General features: G+C 58.2%; 6 protein-coding genes across 6 annotated transcripts; 2 read left to right on the forward strand and 4 right to left on the reverse strand.

The window, feature by feature from the left end:
• Positions 1-115: 115 nt before the first annotated feature.
• Positions 116-2,096, reverse strand: J3D65DRAFT_148275 (nucleoside transporter family). Its single transcript, XM_066794062.1, has 2 exons — positions 1,540-2,096; positions 116-1,492 (listed from the first exon to the last, which is right to left on the reverse strand). Exons 1-2 carry the CDS (start codon positions 1,707-1,709, stop codon positions 319-321), a joined length of 1,344 nt encoding a protein of 447 aa, XP_066650426.1. The 5' UTR covers positions 1,710-2,096; the 3' UTR covers positions 116-318.
• Positions 2,095-3,566, reverse strand: J3D65DRAFT_640459 (pyrroline-5-carboxylate reductase). The gene is made up of 2 exons (XM_066801793.1): positions 3,418-3,566; positions 2,095-3,369 (listed from the first exon to the last, which is right to left on the reverse strand). Exons 1-2 carry the CDS (start codon positions 3,464-3,466, stop codon positions 2,471-2,473), a joined length of 948 nt encoding a protein of 315 aa, XP_066650427.1. The 5' UTR covers positions 3,467-3,566; the 3' UTR covers positions 2,095-2,470.
• Positions 3,567-3,634: 68 nt separating this feature from the next.
• On the forward strand, positions 3,635-4,755 carry J3D65DRAFT_640460 (CTD kinase subunit gamma CTK3-domain-containing protein). The gene is made up of 3 exons (XM_066801794.1): positions 3,635-3,847; positions 3,892-4,068; positions 4,112-4,755. The coding sequence occupies exons 1-3, from the start codon at positions 3,692-3,694 to the stop codon at positions 4,484-4,486; spliced, it is 708 nt and encodes a 235-aa protein (XP_066650428.1). The 5' UTR covers positions 3,635-3,691; the 3' UTR covers positions 4,487-4,755.
• On the reverse strand, positions 4,591-5,395 carry J3D65DRAFT_640463 (mitochondrial 54S ribosomal protein bL12m). Its single transcript, XM_066801795.1, has 2 exons — positions 5,153-5,395; positions 4,591-5,102 (listed from the first exon to the last, which is right to left on the reverse strand). Exons 1-2 carry the CDS (start codon positions 5,366-5,368, stop codon positions 4,776-4,778), a joined length of 543 nt encoding a protein of 180 aa, XP_066650429.1. The 5' UTR covers positions 5,369-5,395; the 3' UTR covers positions 4,591-4,775.
• A 128-nt stretch (positions 5,396-5,523) lies between these two features.
• Positions 5,524-20,152, forward strand: J3D65DRAFT_149157 (uncharacterized protein). The gene is made up of 2 exons (XM_066794067.1): positions 5,524-12,657; positions 12,718-20,152. The coding sequence occupies exons 1-2, from the start codon at positions 5,557-5,559 to the stop codon at positions 20,020-20,022; spliced, it is 14,406 nt and encodes a 4,801-aa protein (XP_066650430.1). The 5' UTR covers positions 5,524-5,556; the 3' UTR covers positions 20,023-20,152.
• A 78-nt stretch (positions 20,153-20,230) lies between these two features.
• Positions 20,231-21,628, reverse strand: J3D65DRAFT_561345 (uncharacterized protein; the record flags this gene model as incomplete). The annotated part of the gene is made up of 3 exons (XM_066797513.1): positions 20,231-20,821; positions 20,942-21,225; positions 21,403-21,628. 3 exons carry the CDS (start codon positions 21,626-21,628, stop codon positions 20,231-20,233), a joined length of 1,101 nt encoding a protein of 366 aa, XP_066650431.1.
• Positions 21,629-22,076: the final 448 nt, after the last annotated feature.

Consider the following 22,076-nt stretch of genomic DNA (forward strand, 5'->3'; position numbering starts at 1 on the left):
CATCCCTATTCCATTCTCGACAAAGAAATGGGGCAACGGAGATTTGATGCTCGAAATCGTTGACCATTGTCCAGTCCATCTCTATTCTCTTGTCGACAAGAGGCGCAGAATGGATTGTTCTCCGAACCATCACCTCGTTAGCCACACCATGTTGAGCCCAACCCAAGTCTCCAGACTCCAAATGTCAATGATCCAGAAAACACCTGTGCCACATCTTCAACACTCTAGCAGACCATTCTAGGAACGCCATGCGAATGCCCCCTCAGCCAACGACTCCAACTTGACCTTTTCTTCCATCCACTGACAAACACCTCTCATCTACAACAGCAACGCCGCAACCGCAAAACTCGACAAGCTGCCCGCCGCCAGACCAGCAACCAGACACAGCCCCATAAACGCGCCCGCCGCCTCTCGTTCGTTCACATCGACCCACTCCGGCGCCCCAATCATACAAGTACTGCCAATGAAGCCGTTGGTGACGCCAAAGCCCATCTGCACAACGACGAGGTAGAAGAAGTCGCTCTTGACGGCGGCCCCCGCGCCCCCGACATTGCACAGCAGGTACAACGGTACGAAGACGATGCGTGCGACCGAAAGACCAAAAACGGCGCGCGGCTTGGACGTTAGCGACAGCGCTGGCACGGCGGGCAGGATGCGCCCCAGCAGGTCGCCAATGTTCCAGAACAAAAAGGCGAGCGGGATGAACGACGCCGGCTGCAGCAGTCGCGGCGCCGACTCTGTCGGCCGCACGCTGCGGATTTCTTGCGTAAATACCGGGAATACCATGGTGACGGCAAAGTCGAGAAAGACGGCGGCGGCCAGCCAGAAGAGCTTGCGGAAGAGGGTCAGCAGCGGAACCGTCTCTCGAAGCGACGCCGTCGACCTTAAGTCTTCAATGCTTTCGGCCATGCGGCTAGCTCGCCGTTGGCGCGACACCAGGTAGGAGAAGGCGACAAAGGTGATGGCCGAGACAAAGGTGGCCGTCATGAAGTAGGCAAAGGCCGACTTGCCCGATTCGCGCTCCACGTCGCCTTCGTTGACGCCAGGACCGTTTGGGATGGACAGGACCGAGATGATTTGCGCGGCTGGGGGCAGCACGCCCGCGACGCCTTGGCCCGCCATGATGGCCTGCGTGTACTCCTCGCGGCCAAACCCCGAGACGTAGGCAAAGATGCCGTTACCGCAGAGCGAGCTCGCGAACGACGCCGCCGTGACCATGATGACCATGAACGCAAAGTACCCCTTGGCCGAGATGTCGAGAAAGTGCCGCGTGGAAATGGCCAGCAGAGTAAACGTGACTACATTGATGACCAGCGCGGCGCCGATGCGTTTGGGATACGACGCCTTGGCCTGCATTTTGGCCAGCAGCAGCATCGAGCCCAGGTTGACGACGGTCGAGACGGACAGCTGCGTCGACTGAAAGGTGTGCAATATCTTCTCGTTCGACTTGAAGCGGCCCTGAAAGTACGGCCCGGCAGCCAAAAACATGTTCCTACCAGCTTCAGATCCTGCTGCAATTCGCGGTGAAGGGAGTCTTACCATGCCCACAGCATTGCCACCCCCAGGAGCAGGAATATCGAGTACTCCAGCCATGTAAACGACTTCTTCTCGTCATCCTCCGGCCGTTCTCCATCCTGGGCGACGGAGCCGCCCTCCAGCGGCTCGTACGCCTGCTCTTCCTGTCCGAACAACTTGCGCATGCGATCCATCGTGGGGTGGTAGATGTGGGGCGGGGAGCGGTCGGTGAACGTCACCAGCGGCGAACAGCGGTTTGGTGGAGGTAGCGGTTACCTCCAGGTTGGTCGGAGCATAGGTGCGCAGGAGATGGGTGTCTTCAGCCAGGGCGCGTCGGCATTGCGGGAGGGCTGGCGTTGCTCGTGTGATGGAGTGTTGAGGTCACGATGGGCGGCTTGAGGGTCCCACGGCGCCTGGCCGGAGATAAGGCACGGGCCAATCAGCGAGCGGCAGTGTCATCACTACTCCTGTCTTCCAACGTCAGTTTATTATGTAGTAGTGAGCAACTTGGCTTTACATGTGAATGCTCTGTTCATTCTCTACCTCACCATTCAATAGTTTTATAAAGGAGAAGAGTGCCTCATACTACTCGACTGGGCCTTGACTTTATTTCTTTTATAGTCTAAAGAGTGTTTTTTGAAAAGGGTAGGTTTAAAGTACACACTCCTTAGCCTTCTTTTTCTTGTTTCTCGCCTTCATAATTCTCTCCTCCGCTAACTTTTCCATTCCCATTGTTTGCGTCCGCCAACCAATCTACCTACCGAGCGAGGATGCAGTAAAAAGTGGAATAGAGATGTTGGCAGGGGATGTAATCATGTATAGACGTGAAGTAAAATGATTTCCCCGAGGATTGATTGCGTCTTTATAACTTTTGTTGAGCCTTCTATGTCGAAACCAATTTGAACCACCTGAAACCCCCATCCCTCGTGTGTTTATGAAACTTCGCCGACCCTTCTCAGTGCTTCGGGCCGTTGACGTTCTTGACGCCCTGGCCCAGCTGGCTCGCCACGACCGTAGCTTCCCGAATGGCCCTGGCGACGTGACCCCTGACTGCGCCCTCCTCCAAAGTCATCAAGCCGCCAATGGTGCAGCCGCCGGGAGTCGACACCTGATCGCGCAGGACGGCCGGGTGCTTGTTCTCCTCGAGCACCAAGCCCGTCGTGCCCCTCATGGTCTGGGCAGCCATGAGCTGGGCCTCCTTGCGGGGGATGCCCATGGCGACGGCGCCGTCGGCCATGGCTTCGAGAACCAGCGCGACAAACGCCGGGCCGGAGCCGCACAGGGCGGTCGACGCGTCCATCAGGTGCGGCGGCAGCAGCACGACGCGGCCGATGCGGTTGAAGATCCACGTGACGAGGGCCGTCTGGTCGTCGGACAGCGGCGGCGTGGGCTGCGAGATGACGGTCATGGACTGGCGGACCAGCGACGCCGTGTTGGGCATGACGCGGACGACGCGGCAGGCGGTGCCGTCTTGCGGGATGCCGTCCGGGTAGATGGCCTTTTCAATCTGCTCGACGCTGACGCCCGCCAGGATGGACATGATGAGCTTGCCGGCCAGCGCCTCGCGCATGCCCGCCTCGGACAGGATGTCGTGGAAGATGTGCGGCTTGCACGCCAGCAGGAGAATGTCGGCTTTTTTGGCGCCCGACAGGTTGTCTTTGACGAAGACTTCCAACGGCCGGTTGTACTTGCCCAGTGCGGATTGGATGGCGGCGGGTGCGCCTTCCCATGCATCGCAAGCTACAAAGTTGGTCGGCAGGCGATTGGGGACAACCTCATCCGAGCTGGTGGAGGGAGCAGTTGGGTTGCTAATGGCCCCCATGATGCCGCCGAGAATGGCATTTCCCATGGTTCCTGTTTGTGTTGTCAATTGAGAGTTGTAAAAAATTAACCGAAACATACCGCATCCCAGAACGGTGAGGGTGAGACCAGTGTCACTGTCGGTAGACATGCTGGCGATTGGATTGTTTTGTTTGGTGGAAGTCCGGGAAATGGGGGAGGAAAAGTATGCCGGCACTTCGATAGCAAGACGAGTTGATGTTGACGTTAGGGCGAGTCATAAAGCGTGGGGTTTTGGGGCCGACGCCAACCGGACCGCGACTCGCGTCAGCCAGCCGCATCACCGTCGACGAAGCTTCGTCCTCCGCCTTCTCGCCGCAACCACTTCCTCTTCGCAATGGCGGACCCCTTTGAAGTGCGCATGCGCTTCACCAGCCAGCTGCAGCATCTCAATGCCTCGGTCACCTCGGCGCAAAAGGCGGCAAACTATGCGCTCAAGTATCGCGACATGGACGAAGATCTGCACTCGTGCATTTTGGAGCAGTTGGAACGGGTGAGCTCTTTCTTCGTGTGAAGTCCCGCCTGCTGACGGACTAGAATAACATGAACAACCGGGCAAACATCATGTACTTCATCGAGCACCTTTGCGACCTGGCAATCCGCGAAAACCACCCCGAATTCGTCCGCATGATGCAGCGCGACATGGTGCGAGTCGTGGATGCGGTGGCTCCGAGCGACGGATCTGGGGCAGCAAATGTCAAGGTCGTCCGCAGGGTATGTCTCTTTCGCAGAGGTAATGATCGAAGCTAATGGACAGGTGCTTGCTGGGTTGGCGCAAAAGCAGGTCCTCGTCCCGCAGACCGTCTCCGAGCTCGAAGAAAGCCTCAAGGAACGCGACACCTCTGGCGCCCACGCCACCCTCTCCCCTTCGAACGGCGCACCTGGCAGCGGAAGACATACACCTCGCGGAAATGGTGCCATACGGTTAGACAAGAGGCAAATCGAACAGAGAATCGAAGAAGACAGAGAAAGACACAAGAGACTGAGAGAAGTCATTTGGCAGGTGGATGCAGAGAATGACGGCGAGTTTGAAAAGCTGTGGGAGGAAAGCAGTGACATTGGGGAAGATGACTTTACAGCAGCCGAGGAGGATGCGGCAGAGAGGAGGCAGGCCATCGAACTGGAGTCTTGATGCGGCAGAGGAGGCAGGCCCGGATTCTTGAAGAGCTGGGGTGGATCTTTTGAAATCATGGCAAGGCGTACTGGCGTCACGTTTGACGGAAAATGCATGGCAGCGGCGTTCAGAGCGTGGGATCGCTCAGGTGGATTTGGATTTGAGAAATTCTAGCCAGGGCCCAAGATACCCACCGGCTATTGACCGTATTTGTACACTAGTCAGGCCGTCTATTGAACAGCCAAAACACCTCGACCGCGCCTTTGCCTGTCCTCTGCGCCGAGCCGTCTTTCATGACCGAGATCCCTTACTCCATGACAACCACCGCGCCCAAAGCCTTCATGGTCTCGATAATCTTCTCACACTCGTCCTTGGGCACGTTCTCCTTCATTTGCTTGGGCGCGCTCTCGACAAACTTCTTCGAGTCGACCAAGCTCAGGCCCAGCATGCTCTTGACTTCCTTGATGACCTTGGGCTTCGCGCCGGCGTCGAAGCTCTGGAGCTTCAATGTGAATAGCGTCTTTTCTTGCGCTGCTGGAGCAGCCTCCTCCTCCTCGGCAGCGGCCTCTGCTGGTGCGGCGGCGGGAGCAGCGGCAAAGCCGCCAACGGGCATGTCGGGAATGTTCAGGCGGGTCTAGACAGCAGGCGTGAGCGGTGGTACCAATTGAGGCTTCGACCGAATACCTTCAGGGTAGAGACGAGGTCTGCCGTCTCCAACAGGGTCAATTGGCTAATCTGGTCGACAATGTTGGCGATCTTTGGGTTGGCGGGTGCGGCGGCGGGCTCTGTCGACTGCCATCTCCGAGTGACGCGGGCGACGCTGGAGGTGGAGGCGCGGACGGACGAGACTCGAGCGGAGCGGGCGCAGGCGCGCAGGGCAGACTGGCAGGCGAGAGACATGATGGGGTGGGTTGGAGTGGGTTACTGACGCGGTAGTGGTGGTCAACTCCCGCGGCCTTCAAAATCTCAAGGCCAGCGCCGCCTAATCGGGTCTAGCGTCCTCTAACATCTTTGGAAATTTCCGTCGCCCACGACTGCTCCAAAACAAACCTGTCGCCCACGACTTTTGCTCCTCCACTCGAGCGGCCATGATGGAGTGTGCCTGGGGTCTTTCTGCGCTTCATGCGCTTCGCAATCTCCCAGAGGAGCTGAGATATTTGCTCCGGAACACCTCCAACCGGGAATTCATCGCGGACCTTGCTCGAGTCTCTCTGGACCCACGATACACCGACTACCTCTTCACGCTATTCGAGCCCCTCTTCGTCGAAGTGCGCGGCGTCTGGACCGCACAATACCCGCCGGCCCAGGTCATTCCCGCCTACGCAAGAATATTGCCGTTTGCGCCACACCTGTCCGACCACGCCGAAGCTGTGTGCAACGGCGTTGGGGATGCACTGGCATGCGGCGACATCTCCCTCCTCCTTGGACTATTTAGACTTCTCATTTGCGACACGGAAACCTTTGCCAAAACGATACCACCTCTCTCTCTCCATCCACTTCTCGTACACCCAAACCTTCCGATCCGATACCTTGCCGTCCGATGTCTTTGTTTATGCCTGAGAGCCGCAGACGCGGCGATGGAGGACATGATTTCAAAATACGTGGGAAAAGAGGCCGTTCTTGGTGAATGGGAGGGAAAGAACATAGACTACCGCTTTCTTGGTCTGTGGGAAGAGAGAAGGCACAAGGATCTGTCCAAGGCATTGGAAAGCGCACAGGAAGAAAGAACAGACTACGAGCCTACTGGCATCAGTCGCGTCATTACTGGCAAGGACCTCGGACCTCACACTGCTGAAATCCACGGGGTTCTCCTGCCGCGCTCCAACGGTGCTTCCTCGCCTGGGAATGAGCTTGTACCAACCACCACGACCATTCAAAACCTCACTTCAGTAGCCCGACAACTGATACGACCCGGACCTCTGCTCATGACGGGTCTCGCAGGATCTGGAAAAACCTTGATTGTCCGCCATCTCGCTCGGGAGCTCAACAAGCTGGAAACCATGGTCACTCTCCACCTGAACGAGCAGAGCGATGCCAAACTTCTCATTGGCATGTACACCACTGGCACGACCCCCGGCACTTTCAGCTGGCGCCCCGGTGTACTCACCACAGCTGTCAGGGAAGGGCGCTGGGTCCTGATAGAAGACTTGGACCGCGCCCCGAACGAGGTCATCAGCACACTTCTACCGCTGATCGAGTCTGGCGAGCTGCTCATTCCAAGCAGGGGCGAGGTCGTTCGAGCAGCAAGAGGATTCAAGATCATTGCAACTCTGCGGACGACACTAAACTTGCGAGGCGAGGAAATCGTGCCTGGCGGTAGCATGCTGGGCAGTCGTTTCTGGAAGAGAGTTCCCGTCCAAATGCTGCCGGAAGAGGACCTCGGCCAAATCATTCGCCAAGGATACTCTCGCGTACCCAACGCCCTGGTGCCCCAGATCATGAGCGTCTACTCGAGCCTCCGCAAATTGTCCAAAGAAAAGTCCGTCGCCGCAAGCAAGTCGGGAATCATACGGCCTGTGACCTCACGCGACTTGTTCAAATGGTGCAGTCGGATCGACGCCCGAAATCTCGACAATGTATTTTTGGAAGCGGTCGATTGTCTCGCTGGCAGCCTGGAACAAGGTGCCGTAAGAGACTTGATCGTTGCTTGCATAGCACGGGAACTGCACGTTGACCCGCAAAAGAGGGATCACCTCCTCTCTCAACGCCCAATCGCCTACAAACCCTCGGCGGATGACCAAAACAGCCAAGTAACCATTGGACGCATCTCATTGCGACGCAGCCAGCGAAAGAAGCGCAGAAACGCCAGGCCTTTTGCTGCCAACGAGCATACTCGGCGTCTGCTGGAGAAGATTGCCGTCGCTGTTGGTCACGAGGAGCCGCTTCTCTTGGTCGGTGAGACGGGTACGGGAAAGACGACGGCAATCCAGCATCTTGCGGGAGAGCTTGGCCGAAAGCTCGAGGTCTTCAACTTGTCGCAGCAGAGCGAGAGTGGTGATCTCCTCGGTGGCTTCAAACCGGTCAACACTCGCAGTCTCATGGTCCCGATGAAGGATCGATTTGATGACCTGTTCCTCTCGACTTTTTCCCAGGAAAAGAATCGTCTTTTCCTCGACCAACTCAACGAGCACATGTCCAAGGGAAGGTGGAAGGTCGTCTGCAAGTTCTGGCAGCAAGCTCTCAAGATGGTCGAAGCAGCTTCTCCAAAGGAGGCCCCAACGATGGATCTCGACCAACCGAAGAAGAAGAAACGCAGAGTCGAATCCTTCAACCGCACCGAATGGGACAGTTTCGCCAACGACCTGAAGCTACTGGAATCGCAGGTGGCCAACAAGTCGAACGCTTTCGCTTTCAAATTCATGGAGGGCAACATCGTCAAGGCTGTACGGAATGGAGATTGGGTGCTACTCGATGAAATAAACCTGGCAGCACCAGACACGCTCGAGGCTTTGGCGGACCTTCTCACTGGAGGTTCTGGCGGCAAACCCTTCATCTTGCTCACAGAGACCGGCAATGTTGAGCGCATCGAAGCTCACCCAGACTTTCGCGTCTTCGCTGCCATGAATCCTGCGACGGACGTCGGAAAGAAAGACTTGCCCATGGGAATTCGTTCTCGCTTCACTGAACTCTACGTGGAGAGCCCCGACCGCGACTTGAAGAGTCTTCAGAGTGTCGTGGAGACCTACCTCGACCAATACCTCCACAATGACAGGAAGATCTCGACCGACGTGGCCAATCTGTACCTTTCCATTCAAACTTTAAACAGCGAGAACAAGCTGGTCGATAGCGCCAACCAAAAACCCCACTTCAGCTTGCGTACGCTTACGAGAACCCTCATTTACGCACTCGACACGGCGCCGTTGCATTCCTTGCGAAGAGCCTTGTACGAAGGATTTTGCATGAGCTTTTTGACCTTCTTAGACAAGTCTTCCGAAGACTTGGTCGCTGATGCAGTGGTCAAGCACTTGAAGCCTGAGCTTCGATCGCCTCTGCGGAAACCAGCCGACAAGGACCGAGATTACGTTCAGATCCGCCGGGACGACGGTAGGAATGCCCAAGACCTGCGCAAAAAGGGAATCAGCAAGTCCAAGGACGACGCAAAGTTCGAGGAGTGGCTCAACAATGCACAAAAAGATCCCCTTTGGCTTCGAAAAGGCAACTTCTCCATCTCGGATGAGGAACACTACATCATCACCAACTTTGTTTGGAGAAACCTGACAAACTTGGTTCGCGCCGCATCCACCAGACGCTTTCCCGTCCTCATCCAAGGTCCCACATCATCAGGAAAGACCAGCATGATTGAGTATCTCGCCAAACGCTCTGGCAACAAGTTTGTCCGCATCAACAATCACGAGCACACGGATCTGCAGGAATACCTCGGCACCTACATTTCAGGCAATGACGGCAAGCTCCAATTCCAGGAAGGTGTTCTAGTCAAGGCTCTCCGCGAGGGACATTGGATCGTTCTTGACGAACTGAACCTGGCCCCAACCGATGTCTTGGAAGCACTCAATCGCCTGCTCGACGACAACAGGGAACTCTTGATCCCAGAGACCCAGGAAGTCGTCAGACCGCATGAAGATTTCATGCTATTTGCCACCCAGAACCCTGCCGGACTTTACGGCGGCAGAAAGACTCTTTCGCGTGCGTTCAGGAATCGATTTCTGGAGCTGCATTTCGACGACATTCCCGTCAACGAGCTGAAATTCATCTTGGAGCGGAGGACCCAGCTGCCTCGTTCCTGGTGTGACCACATCGTCAACGTTTACCGAGAGCTTTCTATTCTACGTCAGACCAACCGTCTCTTTGAGAGCAAGAGTTTCGCAACGCTCAGAGATTTGTTCCGATGGGCCATGCGCGGACCCGAAACCGCACAACAACTAGCCGAACAAGGCTACATGCTTCTAGCTGAACGCGTCAGAAAGCCCGAGGAACGATTGGCTGTCAAGCGAGTCATTGAAAAGATCATCAAGCAAACCAACATCGACGAAGCCGTTTTGTACTCGCCGGATCGGACCCCAGAGATTCGCACCTACGAAGAAAATGTCAACTCTGACGGCGTCGTGTGGACGAAGGCTATGCGTCGACTTTACGCTCTGGTTGCGAATGCCCTACGTTACAACGAAGCCGTGCTTCTCGTCGGTGAAACTGGCTGCGGAAAAACCACGGTTTGCCAGATGCTTGCCGATGCCTTTAAAAAGCAGCTCTTCATCGTCAACGCCCACCAAAACACGGAGACGGGAGATTTGATTGGCGCTCAGAGGCCAATTAGAAATCGTGCATTCCTCGAGGACCACCTCGCGCGAGACTTGCGTGCTGCTCTGGCTGAGACTGGCACGGGCTTGGAGACCCTCGACGAAATGTTGCGCGTGTACGAAAAACTACTCAAAGAACAGCCCGACTTCATTGGCGAAGAAGTCAAACGATCCATTCACGCACAGCGTATCAAGTTGAGCTCTCTCTTCGAGTGGGCCGATGGAAGTCTCGTCACGGCCATGAAGTCGGGCAACTATTTCCTGTTGGACGAAATCTCTCTCGCCGACGATTCTGTTTTAGAACGCCTGAACAGTGTCCTCGAATCCTCTCGCTCTCTTCTCCTCGCCGAAAAAGGACCAAATGACTCTTACGTCAAAGCATCCCCTGGATTCCAGTTCCTGGCAACCATGAACCCTGGCGGAGATTACGGCAAGAAGGAGCTTTCCCCGGCTCTGAGAAACCGTTTTACGGAAATCTGGGTTCCCGCTCTCACCGACCTCGACGACATTACCCAAATCGTCAAGGCCAAACTGGCGCCTCCAGCGATGCAGTACGCCGAAACGATTGTCGCTTTCTCGCAATGGTTCAACGAAAAGTACAACACTTCGGCTGCGTCTTCCATCTCCATCAGAGATACCTTGGCGTGGGTCAGTTTCGTCAACCGCTGTGACCCTCTCTTTGGTGTCGTTCAAGGTGCAGCAATGGTTTTTGTGGACACCCTCGGTGCCAACCCCGCGGCTCTGCTTGCCATATCACCAGCCAACCTCGACAATGAAAGAGCAATGTGTCTTGAGAAGCTCAGCGAGCTGGTCGGAGCCGACGCCAAGGAAATTTACTTTGCCCCAACAGAAATCAGCACTTCCGACTCGTCACTCTCCATTGGATCATTCTCTGTGCCTCGGAGTGGTTCGGGTGCGTCAGATCCTTCCTTTTCCATGAAGGCACCGACGACCAAATCCAACGCGATGAGAGTGCTCCGCGCGCTACAACTCTCCAAGCCTATTCTACTCGAAGGCAATCCTGGTGTCGGCAAGACATCCCTCGTCACCGCCATTGCCAAAGCTGTTGGAATACCTCTGACGCGCATCAACCTGTCAGAGCAAACTGACTTGATGGACCTGTTTGGTTCGGACGTCCCTGTCGAGGGAGCTCAAGCAGGAACCTTTGCCTGGCGCGACGCGCCTTTCCTCAAGGCCATGAAGAATGGCGAGTGGGTCTTGCTGGACGAGATGAACTTGGCTTCCCAGTCTGTCCTCGAAGGTCTCAATGCCTGTTTGGATCACAGAGGAGAAGTGTACATTTCTGAGCTCGACCAAACCTTCCACCAACACGCTGGATTCCGAGTATTTGCTGCACAGAATCCTCACCACCAAGGAGGTGGACGAAAGGGTCTTCCAGCCTCCTTCGTCAATCGATTTACCGTCGTGTACGCAGACGTGTTCCGACCCGACGACCTCGCCTTGATCTGCAAACAGCAGTTTCCCGCTTGTCCAGAGGACGTCGAGTCGCTCATCGCCTTCATTTCTCGTCTCGAAGAAGAGGTCGTCAACCGCAAGTTTGGCTCTCTGGGTGGTCCTTGGGAATTCAACCTTCGAGACACCCTCCGGTGGCTGCAGCTCCTCACATCCTCCCAAGGACTGCTTCCTGCTGGTGCCTCGAGAGACTTTCTCGACACCATTGTCACTCAGCGGTTCAGAACCGACTTGGACCGCAGAATGGCCATTCAACTATTCGACAAGTGCTTCCCCGAAACAGGCAAGCGCAACCGCTTCTTCCACAACATTGGCAAGGACCACATTCAGGTAGGCTTGGGAATGCTCCCCAGAAACCCCGTATTGCAGCCCCTCCGCTCCTCGTTCGAGACGAGAAAATCAAAGCTCTCGGTCATGGAGTCCATGATGATTGCCGTCCAGCTCAACTGGCCCGTCATTCTAGTTGGACCACCAGGCTCCGGCAAGTCGAGTCTCATTCGACACCTTGCCGCCGCCGTAGGCGCCGAGCTCGTCGTCAGCTCCATGAATGCAGACATTGACGCCATGGACCTGGTCGGTGGATACGAACAGATCGATCCGTCCCGGGCCGTGATGCGCTTCTTGGAAAGGCTAAGTGTTTTCTCTCGAACTTCCGTCATCTCCCATCTCGTTTCTCACCAGCCGTCATCTCAGCTCGATCTGTTGCTTTCACTTTCTCGTCTGTCTTCTTCGCGGGTGGACCAATTGGACTTTGGTGCGATTCGAGAACTACTGACAAAGCTCCCTGCCTCCGACGAGTTACTCGCAGAGCTCAATCTGGTAGAAAAAGAGGCCAAGACAGTCGACCAAGCTCGCTTCCAATGGGTCGACGGGCTCCTCGTCCAAGCACTGGAACAGGGCAAGTGGCTCATCTTGGACAATGCGAACCTGTGCAGCAGCTCCGTTCTCGATAGGCTCAACTCCCTGCTCGAGCCGAATGGCTACTTGAGCATCAACGAGCACAGCACCGACGATGGAGAGGCAAAGATTGTGTTGCCGCATCCAAACTTCCGCATCTTCATGACCATGGATCCCAGACACGGCGAGCTGAGTAGAGCCATGCGCAACCGCGCCATTGAGATCTTCATGATGTCGGATGACGAGCCTGAAAAGGGGCTCTACGCCTTCCGGCTAGAGTCTTCATTGTACAGGTTCCGCCATCTGGAACTCCTCGGCGATGCATCCAGTGACATTCTCACTCGTACCAGTCTGGATCACTTGGGCCGAGATGATTCTGCCAAGCTAGCTGCCTTTTACGAGCAAATTTCTGCAGGCTTGATCAATGTCCGCGACTTATGCAGTCTGCAAGAGCAAATGCCCTTCTTTTCCCACCTCCCCCAAGAGTGGATGTCTCGAGCAAACGAGCTTGTCGCAGCCCAAGCGAAGCTGATCGGGGCAGGGGACGACTTTCAATCCGCGCAGGTCAGTGACCTCGCTCCTGTTTCCATAAAACAGATGCTGATAGTTGCGTGCCTTATGTAGACAATGAATCCGTTGAACAACCAAGCGCTCGTCTACAACCAGTGTGCTCCCAACTCCTACTGGCTGGCTGCGTTGTTTGAACTCTGCCAGGATCTCCACAAAATGCGCGAGTCGCTTCGCACCGTCGAGGAGGCGTCGAGTAAGCTCAAGATCAAGGATAGGACGAGGCTGGGACGTAGCTTGGTGCCCTCGAAAGCCTCCAAGGCGCGCGACGACTTGGCCGGCGTTGGCCCTTTTTTGAAAACCACGTGGGAGAGCCTTGCCAGCTGGACTGAACAAGTCTTGCGCGAAGGCGTCGACGACGGTGCCGCTCTGGAGTCGATAAAAGTCGTTTGCCAGTTCTGGAACGACCTGTACCGCCTCACGAATACCGCTGCGGTCGACGAAGCCGTCTTCCAAGTCTATCTGGCAATCGGCCAGGAATGCCTCCAATCCTTCCAATGCTTGAGCAGCCAATCCGAACATCTGCTCGAAGCTCTGCAAAACGCATTCCACGGCCTTAAAATGGAAAGCCAGCTCCGCACCGGCCTGAGCATGGAAGTCCTGTGGCAGCGCTTCAAACCGCACACGCCGCCCACATACGACGGGCTGCTTGGCCTGCTGAAGCTGGAGGGCCTGGCGGACAGGTTCGACGAGGCTGTGTGGAAGGTCGACGTGCCGCTGGCGGAGCTGGCGAGGGTCAGGATGAGTCTGTCCAGTGCTCTCGAGCTGGTGTCGACGCGCAGTGTCCCTGCCGAGGAGCTGGTCGCTGATCTCGAGACCGCCATTGACGAGCTGGAAAAGAATGTCCCCGAAGGTCGCGAGCCAATCAGACCGTTCTTCGAGGACGCCTTTGAAGGTCTCTGCCAATATGCTGATCTCGTTGATGCACAGAATGATGGCACAATGGCGCTCGCAACGCTTTTGGCAAGGCGGCCGACGAGGGCAGCTTCAAACGACGTCAACGAAGTTCTAAACGGCAGACTATCTCAGTACCTTGGAGGCAACAGCGACGCTGGTCCCATTGCTGTCAGACAGTCTTACCACGTCCATCTCCTCGAGCATTTTGGTACCGTCGGCGATGCTTCCCTTTCCCGGATGAGTCTACTCCAATCGGAGATGCAAGTCCTCGGCCAGGCGCTTGCTCAGCAGACCGGAAACATGATGGTCGATCAGACGGCGCTTCTCGACAGGCTCCACCGGGGTCTGTTGCAGGAAATCTTCACGTCCCATGCCGACCTCCTGCAGGATGGAACCCCTGTTTTGAAATCGGATCTGTCCGACAACCACTACTTCCACACGGCCCTCCGCCTACTCCAAGACAGCATCTCTTACGTGTCGTCCCAGAATGTTGCCCCATGGCAAGCATGGATCGCGCTCGCGATTGGATGTCTCTGGCTGTACGTCCCGGACAAACCCTTCGACCCGGCGCTCCGTCCGCTCGTCGAGCGTGGCCTGTTCGGATCGAAACGCGAAAGCCTTCTCGCCAGCCTGTCAGCTCTTCGCCACTTTGAACAAGCATTCAGCGGACGCGAAGACAACCTGCGCACCCAGCTCATCCAGGACGACATCGAACGGATGGGCGCGGAACCGTCGGTCCCCCAAATCGCCCGACCGCCCACCTCCGAACTCGCACAGCTGTCTGGCGAGTTTGGCAATCTGCTGAGGATCCTGGATGGCTTGGTCAGGGCGATTGAGAGTGGCGATGGCGAGTTTGTCAAGGATCCGACGCTGGAAATCAACATTGGGCAAGTGGTCAAGAGGTTGAGCGAAGGCTATCGTGCGTACGACGACATTACGGGACCTGCTGTCGCATTCTTGCAGTGCTTGAGGGTCGGAGTCATTCTGGCGGAGGATCGGCAAAGTGTGGATCCGACAATGACTTACCTGGTCGCTCACACCCCCTTCATGAATCGTGGAGGCGAGCTCCTCTCCAAAGACTTTGAGATCCTGCAGCCCCGGAACAAGGTGGCTGATCTCCGCTGGCACGCTCTCAACGCCCTAGCCGTCACCGCAAGCATCGAACCGGACCGCATCCTGCCAATCCACGAGCGAACGACCGTCCACGACATTTTCGTGAGCTTCTACACGCAGTGGAAGGAGAAGCTGGAGGCCGATCAAGAAAAGGCGGCCGAGGACACAGGTCTCTACAAGTTCAAGGGCGACCAGGATGTCGAAGAAGAGGCGACCGAGGAAGAGCTGCGGGCCATGTTCCCGGACTTTGAGCAGGAACCAGCATCGAATCCCGAATCCCCGCAGGAACTCACCCGCAGACTGGCTTCGGCCCATGCCGACATATTCATCCACAAGACTCGACCGACCGACAAGATTCGCAGTCTGATGGACAAGGCCGTCCAGGCAATCAGCCGCGGGCAAGTCAAGAACGCTGGCGGACAGGATGGCCTCCACGCAACTCTGCCGGCGATATTCCTGACGTTGCACCAACAGAGCGAGGACCTCCTGCAGGACACGCCATCCAGCCGGCACTACAACTTTTACACCGACGCCAACGTCGGCGAGGCCAAGAAGCTGATCGAGCTGATTCACCGCGTCCAGAAGCGGTTCCGCCAAATTCGCGACGTATGGCCCGAACACGCCACGCTGAGCGACGTCCTCTTCCTCTGCGACGAGTTGCTGGCGTTCAAGCACGTCGAGCCCGTTGCCAAGTTCCTGACCAAGGGCGAGAAGCTGCACGCGGCCATTTACCAGTGGCAGCAAGTCGCCAGCCGCGAGTACAGCGCCGCGACCCTGTACAATGACGCGACGAACCTGCTAATCAGCTGGCGGCAGCTGGAGCTCACCACCTGGGCCAAGCTGTTCGACATTGAAACCGAGAGGAGCTACGAGGACGGAAAAGGCTGGTTCTTTATCGCCTTTGAGACGGTCGTCGTGGCGGCTGAGAGTCTCGGCGATGCGGCGTCGGTGGATGACCACGCCACCCAGTTGCTCAAGACGCTGGAGCTCTTCGCCCTGAGCACGACTGCCGGCCAGTACTCGTCTCGTCTGAGGCTGCTCGAGCAGCTCCGCGAGCACGTGGCCCTTCGGGAGATGGACGTGCCGTCCATCAAGCCAGTCCGCACGGCGCTCGACAACTTCATCCGCTACTTCATCCGCTACGAGCAGCCCGTCCGCGACATGGTGGCCAAGGGGCGCGTCGATCTGGAAAAGAAGGTCAAGGAGGTCATCAAGCTGGCCAGCTGGAAGGACCGCAACATCGACGCGCTGCGGCAGAGCGCAAAGACGTCGCACAACAAGCTCTTCCGCCTCGTGCGCAAGTTTAGAGTCTTGCTCAACCAGCCCGTCCAGTCGGTTCTCTTGCAAGACTTTCCAGAGGGTCCAAAGATGACTTCCACCCACACGCAATCGCAAGCCGTTGAAGTCAACCTGGCGCCCGAGACTCTCGCCCTGTGCGAATACGTCCCGAGCTGGGCGACGCGTCCGTCTCGCTTCAAGGATGTCCACGCCACGGTCCGCTTGATGCACAAGATGGCCAGACCGCGCGGTCCCAACGGACCGTCGCACATTGGCGAGTTTTTGGAGCACCTCGAGACGTCCATGGCCGAGTTGCAAAAGGCGACACCATCCACGCTGACCGAGGAAAACAAAAACGACGTCAAGCACCTCAAGTCGCAGAAGCGCAAACTTTTCACCGACACACTTAAAGTAATTCGCGAAATGGGCTTCCGCTCGCACGTCGGCGGCGACGTGCTCGCAAAGCAAGACTCGCTGGCGACGGTGCTCGCGCGCTTGCCAAACATTCCTCCGTCGACGGCCGAGTCGTACCTGCACAGGACGCTCAATCTGATGCAGCAGGTCCGCGACATCTCGAGGGAGCACTCGGGCGACTTGACAAACGCAGACGTGGCGCGCTCCGTGGCCAACTTTGAGAGCATGCTGCACACGTCCATCAAGCAGCGCGAGGCACTCTCCAAGGCCCTCGAAGACGAAGCGTTGCTGGGCCGCACCATGGAGCAGATTGATGCCCTCTCGTCCAACTATCCCGACGCGACGACGCAGCGCTTCGATCTGCCGACGGCGACTGTGGCGTGGGTGCCCCCGATGCTGCGCGTAGGTGCGCAGATTGTTGCCGCGCAGGCAAAGCTCGGCAAGCTGGCCGTCGACGATGTCGTTCAAGGCCTCGACACGCACGCGTCAGCGATTCAAGATTTGCTCCAGGAGGTGTCGCAATTACCTGCCTTGCCCAAGGGCATCGCCTGTACAGCCCACGAAACCATGGCCACGCGCATCGGGTCCGCGCTGGACGAAATCCGCTCCAAGATTTCGCAGTGGCAGCGCGACTTCCCAGTGCTTGACTACATCCTCCAGCGCATTCTGCCCTGGTTGCAAGTCCCCACCTCGGCCAATGGTATCGTAGGCGCCACCACGAGCATTCCAGACGTCAGCAACAAGGTGTTCGCCGCGCTCGACGCCGTGCTGGGCTCCATGCAAGACGTGGAAAAGGCGCACGACGCGATCCCCGAGTCGGTCGAGCTGCCGTCGTGGCTGGTGTCGGAGAGCAACGCGCTGGCCGCCAGCTGCAAAGCGCTGCACGCCGCCAGCATCGACAATGCTCTGCGCGCTGCACTGAACTCGCTGCATCAGCTTCCTGTAGACGAGTTGAAGGCCGCCGGAGCCATGGTGACGGCGCTGGCCCCCATCGTCGCCGAGTATCGCGTCACGCAGCGCGACGCCATCGCGCGGTTCGGCCAGTTGCACGAGGCTACGTGCCGCATGAACTATCGACTGGCGAAATCGTTCATCGTCGTCGGCACGCGCGGGTTCTGCACGCCGTCGGAAGCGGCGGACCAGCAAGGCGGGCAGTCGGACAAACTGGAGGGCGGCACGGGCCTGGGCGAGGGCGAGGGCGCCGAAGACATTAGCAAGGACATTGGCGAGGACGAGGACATGACAGAACTTGCCCAAGACAAGGGCGAGAAGGAGGACGAACGCGACATTGAGGACGAGCAAGACGCAGTCGATATGGGTGAGGACGAGATGGAGGGCCAGATGGGAGACGCGCCGGAGAAAGAGGACGAGGAGGGCGACGAGGAGAAGGAAGGCGAGGACGACATGGAGGACGAGACGGGCGAGGTCGACGACTTGGGGCCCAGCACCGTCGATGAGAAGATGTGGGATGAAGGTGGCGACGAGGATGATAAGGATCGCGAGGCCGAAGACACAAAGGGGTCGAAGGACAAGGAAGAGAATGCCGCGGCTGCAGAAAAGGAAGGCGAGAAGAAGAGCGAGGGAGAGGAAGCTGCGGACGAAGAGGAAGAGCCCGAGCAAGGCGCAGAGGAGGAGGAGCGCGTCGGTGGTCCAGAAGAGACTGAGCAGATGGACCCGCACACGGAGCAGGGAGAGACGTTGGATCTGCCCGAAGACCTCAACTTTGATGAAGACCAAAAGTCGCAGGCTGATTCAGACGGCATGGACGACATGGACGACATGGACGACGCCATGGAAGAGGAAGGCCCCGCGGAAGGAGAGGAGCAGCAAGCCGAAGAAGGGGCGAACGAGGAAGACGCCCCTGCCGAACTCGACAACGAACCCGAAGAGGCCCCTGGCATCGACGACGAGAACAAGGAGGAGCAAGCGGTGGAGCCTGAAGAGAAGCAAGAGGAGGAGAATAATGAGCAACTCAAGGGCACCGATGAGATGCAAATCGAAAAGACCGAGGACGACGCCGCCGCAGAGACTGGAGTCGGCCTCGATGCCAACGACGACACCTCCAACGACAAGGACGAGTCGAGCGGCGCCCAGAGAGAAGAGGGCGCAGAGGGCGACTCGGCCGAAAACCAGCAGGCTGAGAGCGAGGAGCAGGGCGCCCGTGGCAACGCAGCTCAGCAAGACGCTGTCGGCCATGACGACGAACTGCAAGCCGCCGAAGAAAGCCAGCCGTTCAAGAAGCTGGGCGACATGCTCGAAAAGTGGTACAACCAGCAACGCCAGATTCAAAACGCTTCGAAAGAGGAACGCCCTCAACCACAAGAAAAGGACGCCGACATGGCCGATGGCGACTTTGAGCACCTCCCCGACGACGACGCCGAGGCCGACGCGCAGGCTTTGGGTGCGGCGGAGGAGGACCAGGCCAAGGCGCTGGACCGCGAAATGGCCCAGGACGTCAACGAAAAGGCCGAGCTGCCAGAAAATCTCCCGCAAGAGGTCTCGGAGCAGGAGGCGAATCAAGACGAGGACGTCCAGATGCAAGACGCCGAGCCGGCGCTCAAGGATGCGCCTGAGGAACAAGAGCAATCAAACGGACAGCCCAACGCCTTTGTTGGCGAGAAGCGCGAGCAGCCCGACGCCCACTTCGAAGACGACCTGCAAAACCCGCTGGGCGACGAAAGCGACGCCGAGATCGAAGAAGTCGAGCACTCGCTCTCCACCACATCGCTCTCAGAAGACTACCCGCGCAGCGCCGAATCCGCCCGCGCGCTCTGGCAACACCACGAGGCGACGACGCGCACGCTGTCGCAGTCGCTCACTGAGCAACTCCGCCTGATCCTCGCGCCTACCCTGGCCACAAAGATGCGCGGCGGCCACCGCACGGGCAAGCGGCTCAACATGAAAGCCATCATCCCGTACATCGCGTCGCAGTACAAGCGCGACAAGATCTGGCTGCGGCGCTCGCTCCCATCCAAGCGAGCCTACCAAATCATGCTGGCGCTCGACGACTCGCGCAGCATGGGCGACGCCGGCACGTCCGCCCTCGCCTTCGAAACGCTCGCCCTCGTCTCCAAGGCCCTGTCCCTCCTCGAAGCCGGCGACATGTCCGTCGTGCGCTTCGGCGCCGACGTGCGCGTCGCGCACCCCTTCGACGCCCCCTTCGGCAGCCAGGCCGGCGTCGACGTGTTCCGCCAGTTCGGCTTCGGCCAGGACAAGACGGACGTGCGCGCGCTGGTCGAGGCCGCCATATCGCTGTTCCGCGACGCGCGCGCGCGCGCCTCGGGCGCCGCCGCCGAGCTGTGGCAGCTGGCCCTCGTCATTTCCGACGGCGTGTGCGGCGACCACGAGTACGTCGCCAGACTAGTGCGGCAGGCGCAGGAGGAGCGCATCATGATCGTCTTTGTGGTCGTGGATGCGCCGGGGGGAAGCAAGACAAACCAAGCCGCTTCCCCTAGCGAGAGTGGTGCAGGCGAGGCAAAGGGCAGCGTGCTGGATCTGCTGGACGTCCGGTTTGAGGACGGCAAGCTGATCAAGCGGCGCTACATGGACTCCTTTCCGTTCCGGTGGTACGTCGTGGTGCGTGACGTCAAGGAGCTGCCGGGCGTGCTGTCGACGGCGCTGCGGCAGTGGTTCGCGGAGGTTGTTGATACGGCTTTTTGAGGTGTGGTGGGCAAGAGAGAGTAGAAAAGAAAGTGACGGCGTTTGGGTGGTAGACTTGACAGGTTTTGATTTTGCAACTTTTTGTATGAGGCGTCAAAAGGGGAAAAGTGTTGGTTTTTACATATGATGTGTTTGTAGGTAGATCACTGTACATACAACATACACAGGAATTTGCAACTCGTCCCCTTTCCCTTCCCCCCGCCTCACCTCACCTCCACACCCCCATCTTCGCCACATAATCCCGATACGCAGCAAACAGCATAATGGCAAAACTCTGCGCCTCCGGGCTCTTCGCCGCAGGGACGCGATCGCCCCACCCCAGCGGATTCACCACCTGCCCCTGCCCAACAATACCAGTCGCGCGATCCACGACGGCGTCGACGGCTTCCCTCTTGCGATGCGCCCACGCTGCATACCGCTCGGGCGGGAACAGCGCCGCGTCGAGGACGACCACCCGGTACGCGGCGGCAGCCAGCAACGCGGTGCCGGCCGCGTCGCCGAACCAAGAGGAGTCGTTGAGGTAGTTGCGTAGGAGGGGGGAGGGCGGCGAGGCGGCATCGAGGCAGATGGCGGCATCGAGGATGCGCTTGATGGTCGAGGCGAGGCGGGACGTGTCGAGTTCGGGAGCGAGGAAAGGGCGCGCGCGGTATATGGTGGCGAGGACGCGCGCGGCGCCGTGAGCTGCCCATGCGTTGCCGGTGCTCCAGAGGCCGGGGTCTGCGTTGACGGGGCCGACGATGTGGCGCCAGAGGCCGGCGGGAGAGATGGAGGAGAGGGGGGTGGGTTCTTGTCGTATGCTCTTGCGTTTACTCTCGCCGGTCTCCCCCCCTGACTTCCCCTCTTCCTCTTCCTCCTCCTCTTCGCCCCCTGATCCACCACCACCGCCGTCATCCCCACAAGCACACCCTACTCCCTCGACGGCAAGCACTTCGCCATACAGCTCCACCTGCCGCCCCGCCTCTGCCAGCGCCGCCGCATCGCCCGCCGCAACGGCGTAGTACGCCAGGAAAGGCGGGACCATTGAGACGAAGTCGGCCCATAGCTCGGCGTAGCCTTCGCGGTGCGATATGGCGCCGTTGGGCCAGCGCGGGACGGTCTGGACGAGGTGCTCGTACTGCCGTTGGGCGGCGGCGTGGTAGCTGGGTGTGACGGCGCCCAGGAGTACGGCGGAGACGCCGAGGGAGGCGGGGTCTGCGGAGGAGCCTGCGCGGGTGTAAGTGAAGTTTTGATGATTATACAGGGAGATCTGGTGAACGAGAACGGGTCGGTTTTCTGAAACAGAAAAACGGCTGACAGGGGTGCAGCGAGCGCAACGAAAAGGGGGCGCAAACAAAACTCCCACAACCACCACCCCCGCAAAAAAAGAACGAAAAGCCATACCGTCACCATCAGCCAACGTCACGTTATCCAGATAAATATGCCTCAAGGCATATCTTAACCCAGCAACATCATTCGGATCCGTCCGCGGAACAGACGCATTTGGGAAAGGGTCGTCCGCAAAGACGGAGTACAGCGGGTCGTACCACTCGAGGAGCGCCTGCGACAGCGTGCCCCACTCCCAGCTGTGCGTGGCCAGCAGCTGTGCTTGCCCAATGAGCTGCGTCATGTATGGCGGCGGGGCGACGGCCATGTTGGTTGTGGTGAGGCGAAGGGAGAGGTGGAGGTGGACGCCCGTGGTCAGGGGCTTGGGTTTAGTTGTGCAGGAGATGGAAAGTTGCAGAGGCGTCCATGAGATGCGATGGTATTCTTGAACCGCTGCCCTGAACACCTTGCCCAGGCAAATACGTCCCTACGCAGCGAGCTGAGCCGAGCTGGACTGAACGCACACCCGTCCAGTCGGCATGCCAGCATCCGAATGAAGGGCCGCGACTGGACGCGTCTCCGATCAGCGCTAGGAACCAGAAACAAACGACAGGGCTCACCATCCCGTACCGTACCCGGAGTAGAGTGCGCCCTGAAGTGTGCAGGGTTTTGTGGGGGAGGGACAGCCGCCCCCGGTTTAGCTATTGCCTGTTCGGGTTTAAGCGCAACTGCTTGTCTGCCGCGCTTGTCTT

The sequence above is a fragment of the Phyllosticta citribraziliensis genome (genome assembly GCF_038025025.1).
Source record: "Phyllosticta citribraziliensis strain CPC 17464 chromosome Unknown J3D65scaffold_14, whole genome shotgun sequence".
NCBI classification, from domain to species: domain Eukaryota; kingdom Fungi; phylum Ascomycota; class Dothideomycetes; order Botryosphaeriales; family Phyllostictaceae; genus Phyllosticta; species Phyllosticta citribraziliensis.

Bases quoted from the DNA above. Each gene is read 5' to 3' on its own strand.
- J3D65DRAFT_148275 (XM_066794062.1), bottom strand. From the start codon at position 1,709: ATGGATCGCATGCGCAAGTTGTTCGGACAGGAAGAGCAGGCGTACGAG. The intron at 1,493-1,539 runs GTAAGACTCCCT...TGAAGCTGGTAG, and splicing joins GTGGCAATGCTGTGGGCATG to GAACATGTTTTTGGCTGCCG.
- J3D65DRAFT_640459 (XM_066801793.1), bottom strand. From the start codon at position 3,466: ATGTCTACCGACAGTGACACTGGTCTCACCCTCACCGTTCTGGGATGC. The intron at 3,370-3,417 runs GTATGTTTCGGT...CAACACAAACAG, and splicing joins CCTCACCGTTCTGGGATGCG to GAACCATGGGAAATGCCATT.
- J3D65DRAFT_640463 (XM_066801795.1), bottom strand. From the start codon at position 5,368: ATGTCTCTCGCCTGCCAGTCTGCCCTGCGCGCCTGCGCCCGCTCCGCT. The intron at 5,103-5,152 runs GTATTCGGTCGA...CCTGCTGTCTAG, and splicing joins ACCTCGTCTCTACCCTGAAG to ACCCGCCTGAACATTCCCGA.
- J3D65DRAFT_149157 (XM_066794067.1), top strand. From the start codon at position 5,557: ATGATGGAGTGTGCCTGGGGTCTTTCTGCGCTTCATGCGCTTCGCAAT. The intron at 12,658-12,717 runs GTCAGTGACCTC...TGCCTTATGTAG, and splicing joins ACGACTTTCAATCCGCGCAG to ACAATGAATCCGTTGAACAA.
- J3D65DRAFT_640460 (XM_066801794.1), top strand. From the start codon at position 3,692: ATGGCGGACCCCTTTGAAGTGCGCATGCGCTTCACCAGCCAGCTGCAG. The intron at 3,848-3,891 runs GTGAGCTCTTTC...CTGACGGACTAG, and splicing joins TTTTGGAGCAGTTGGAACGG to AATAACATGAACAACCGGGC. The intron at 4,069-4,111 runs GTATGTCTCTTT...GCTAATGGACAG, and splicing joins ATGTCAAGGTCGTCCGCAGG to GTGCTTGCTGGGTTGGCGCA.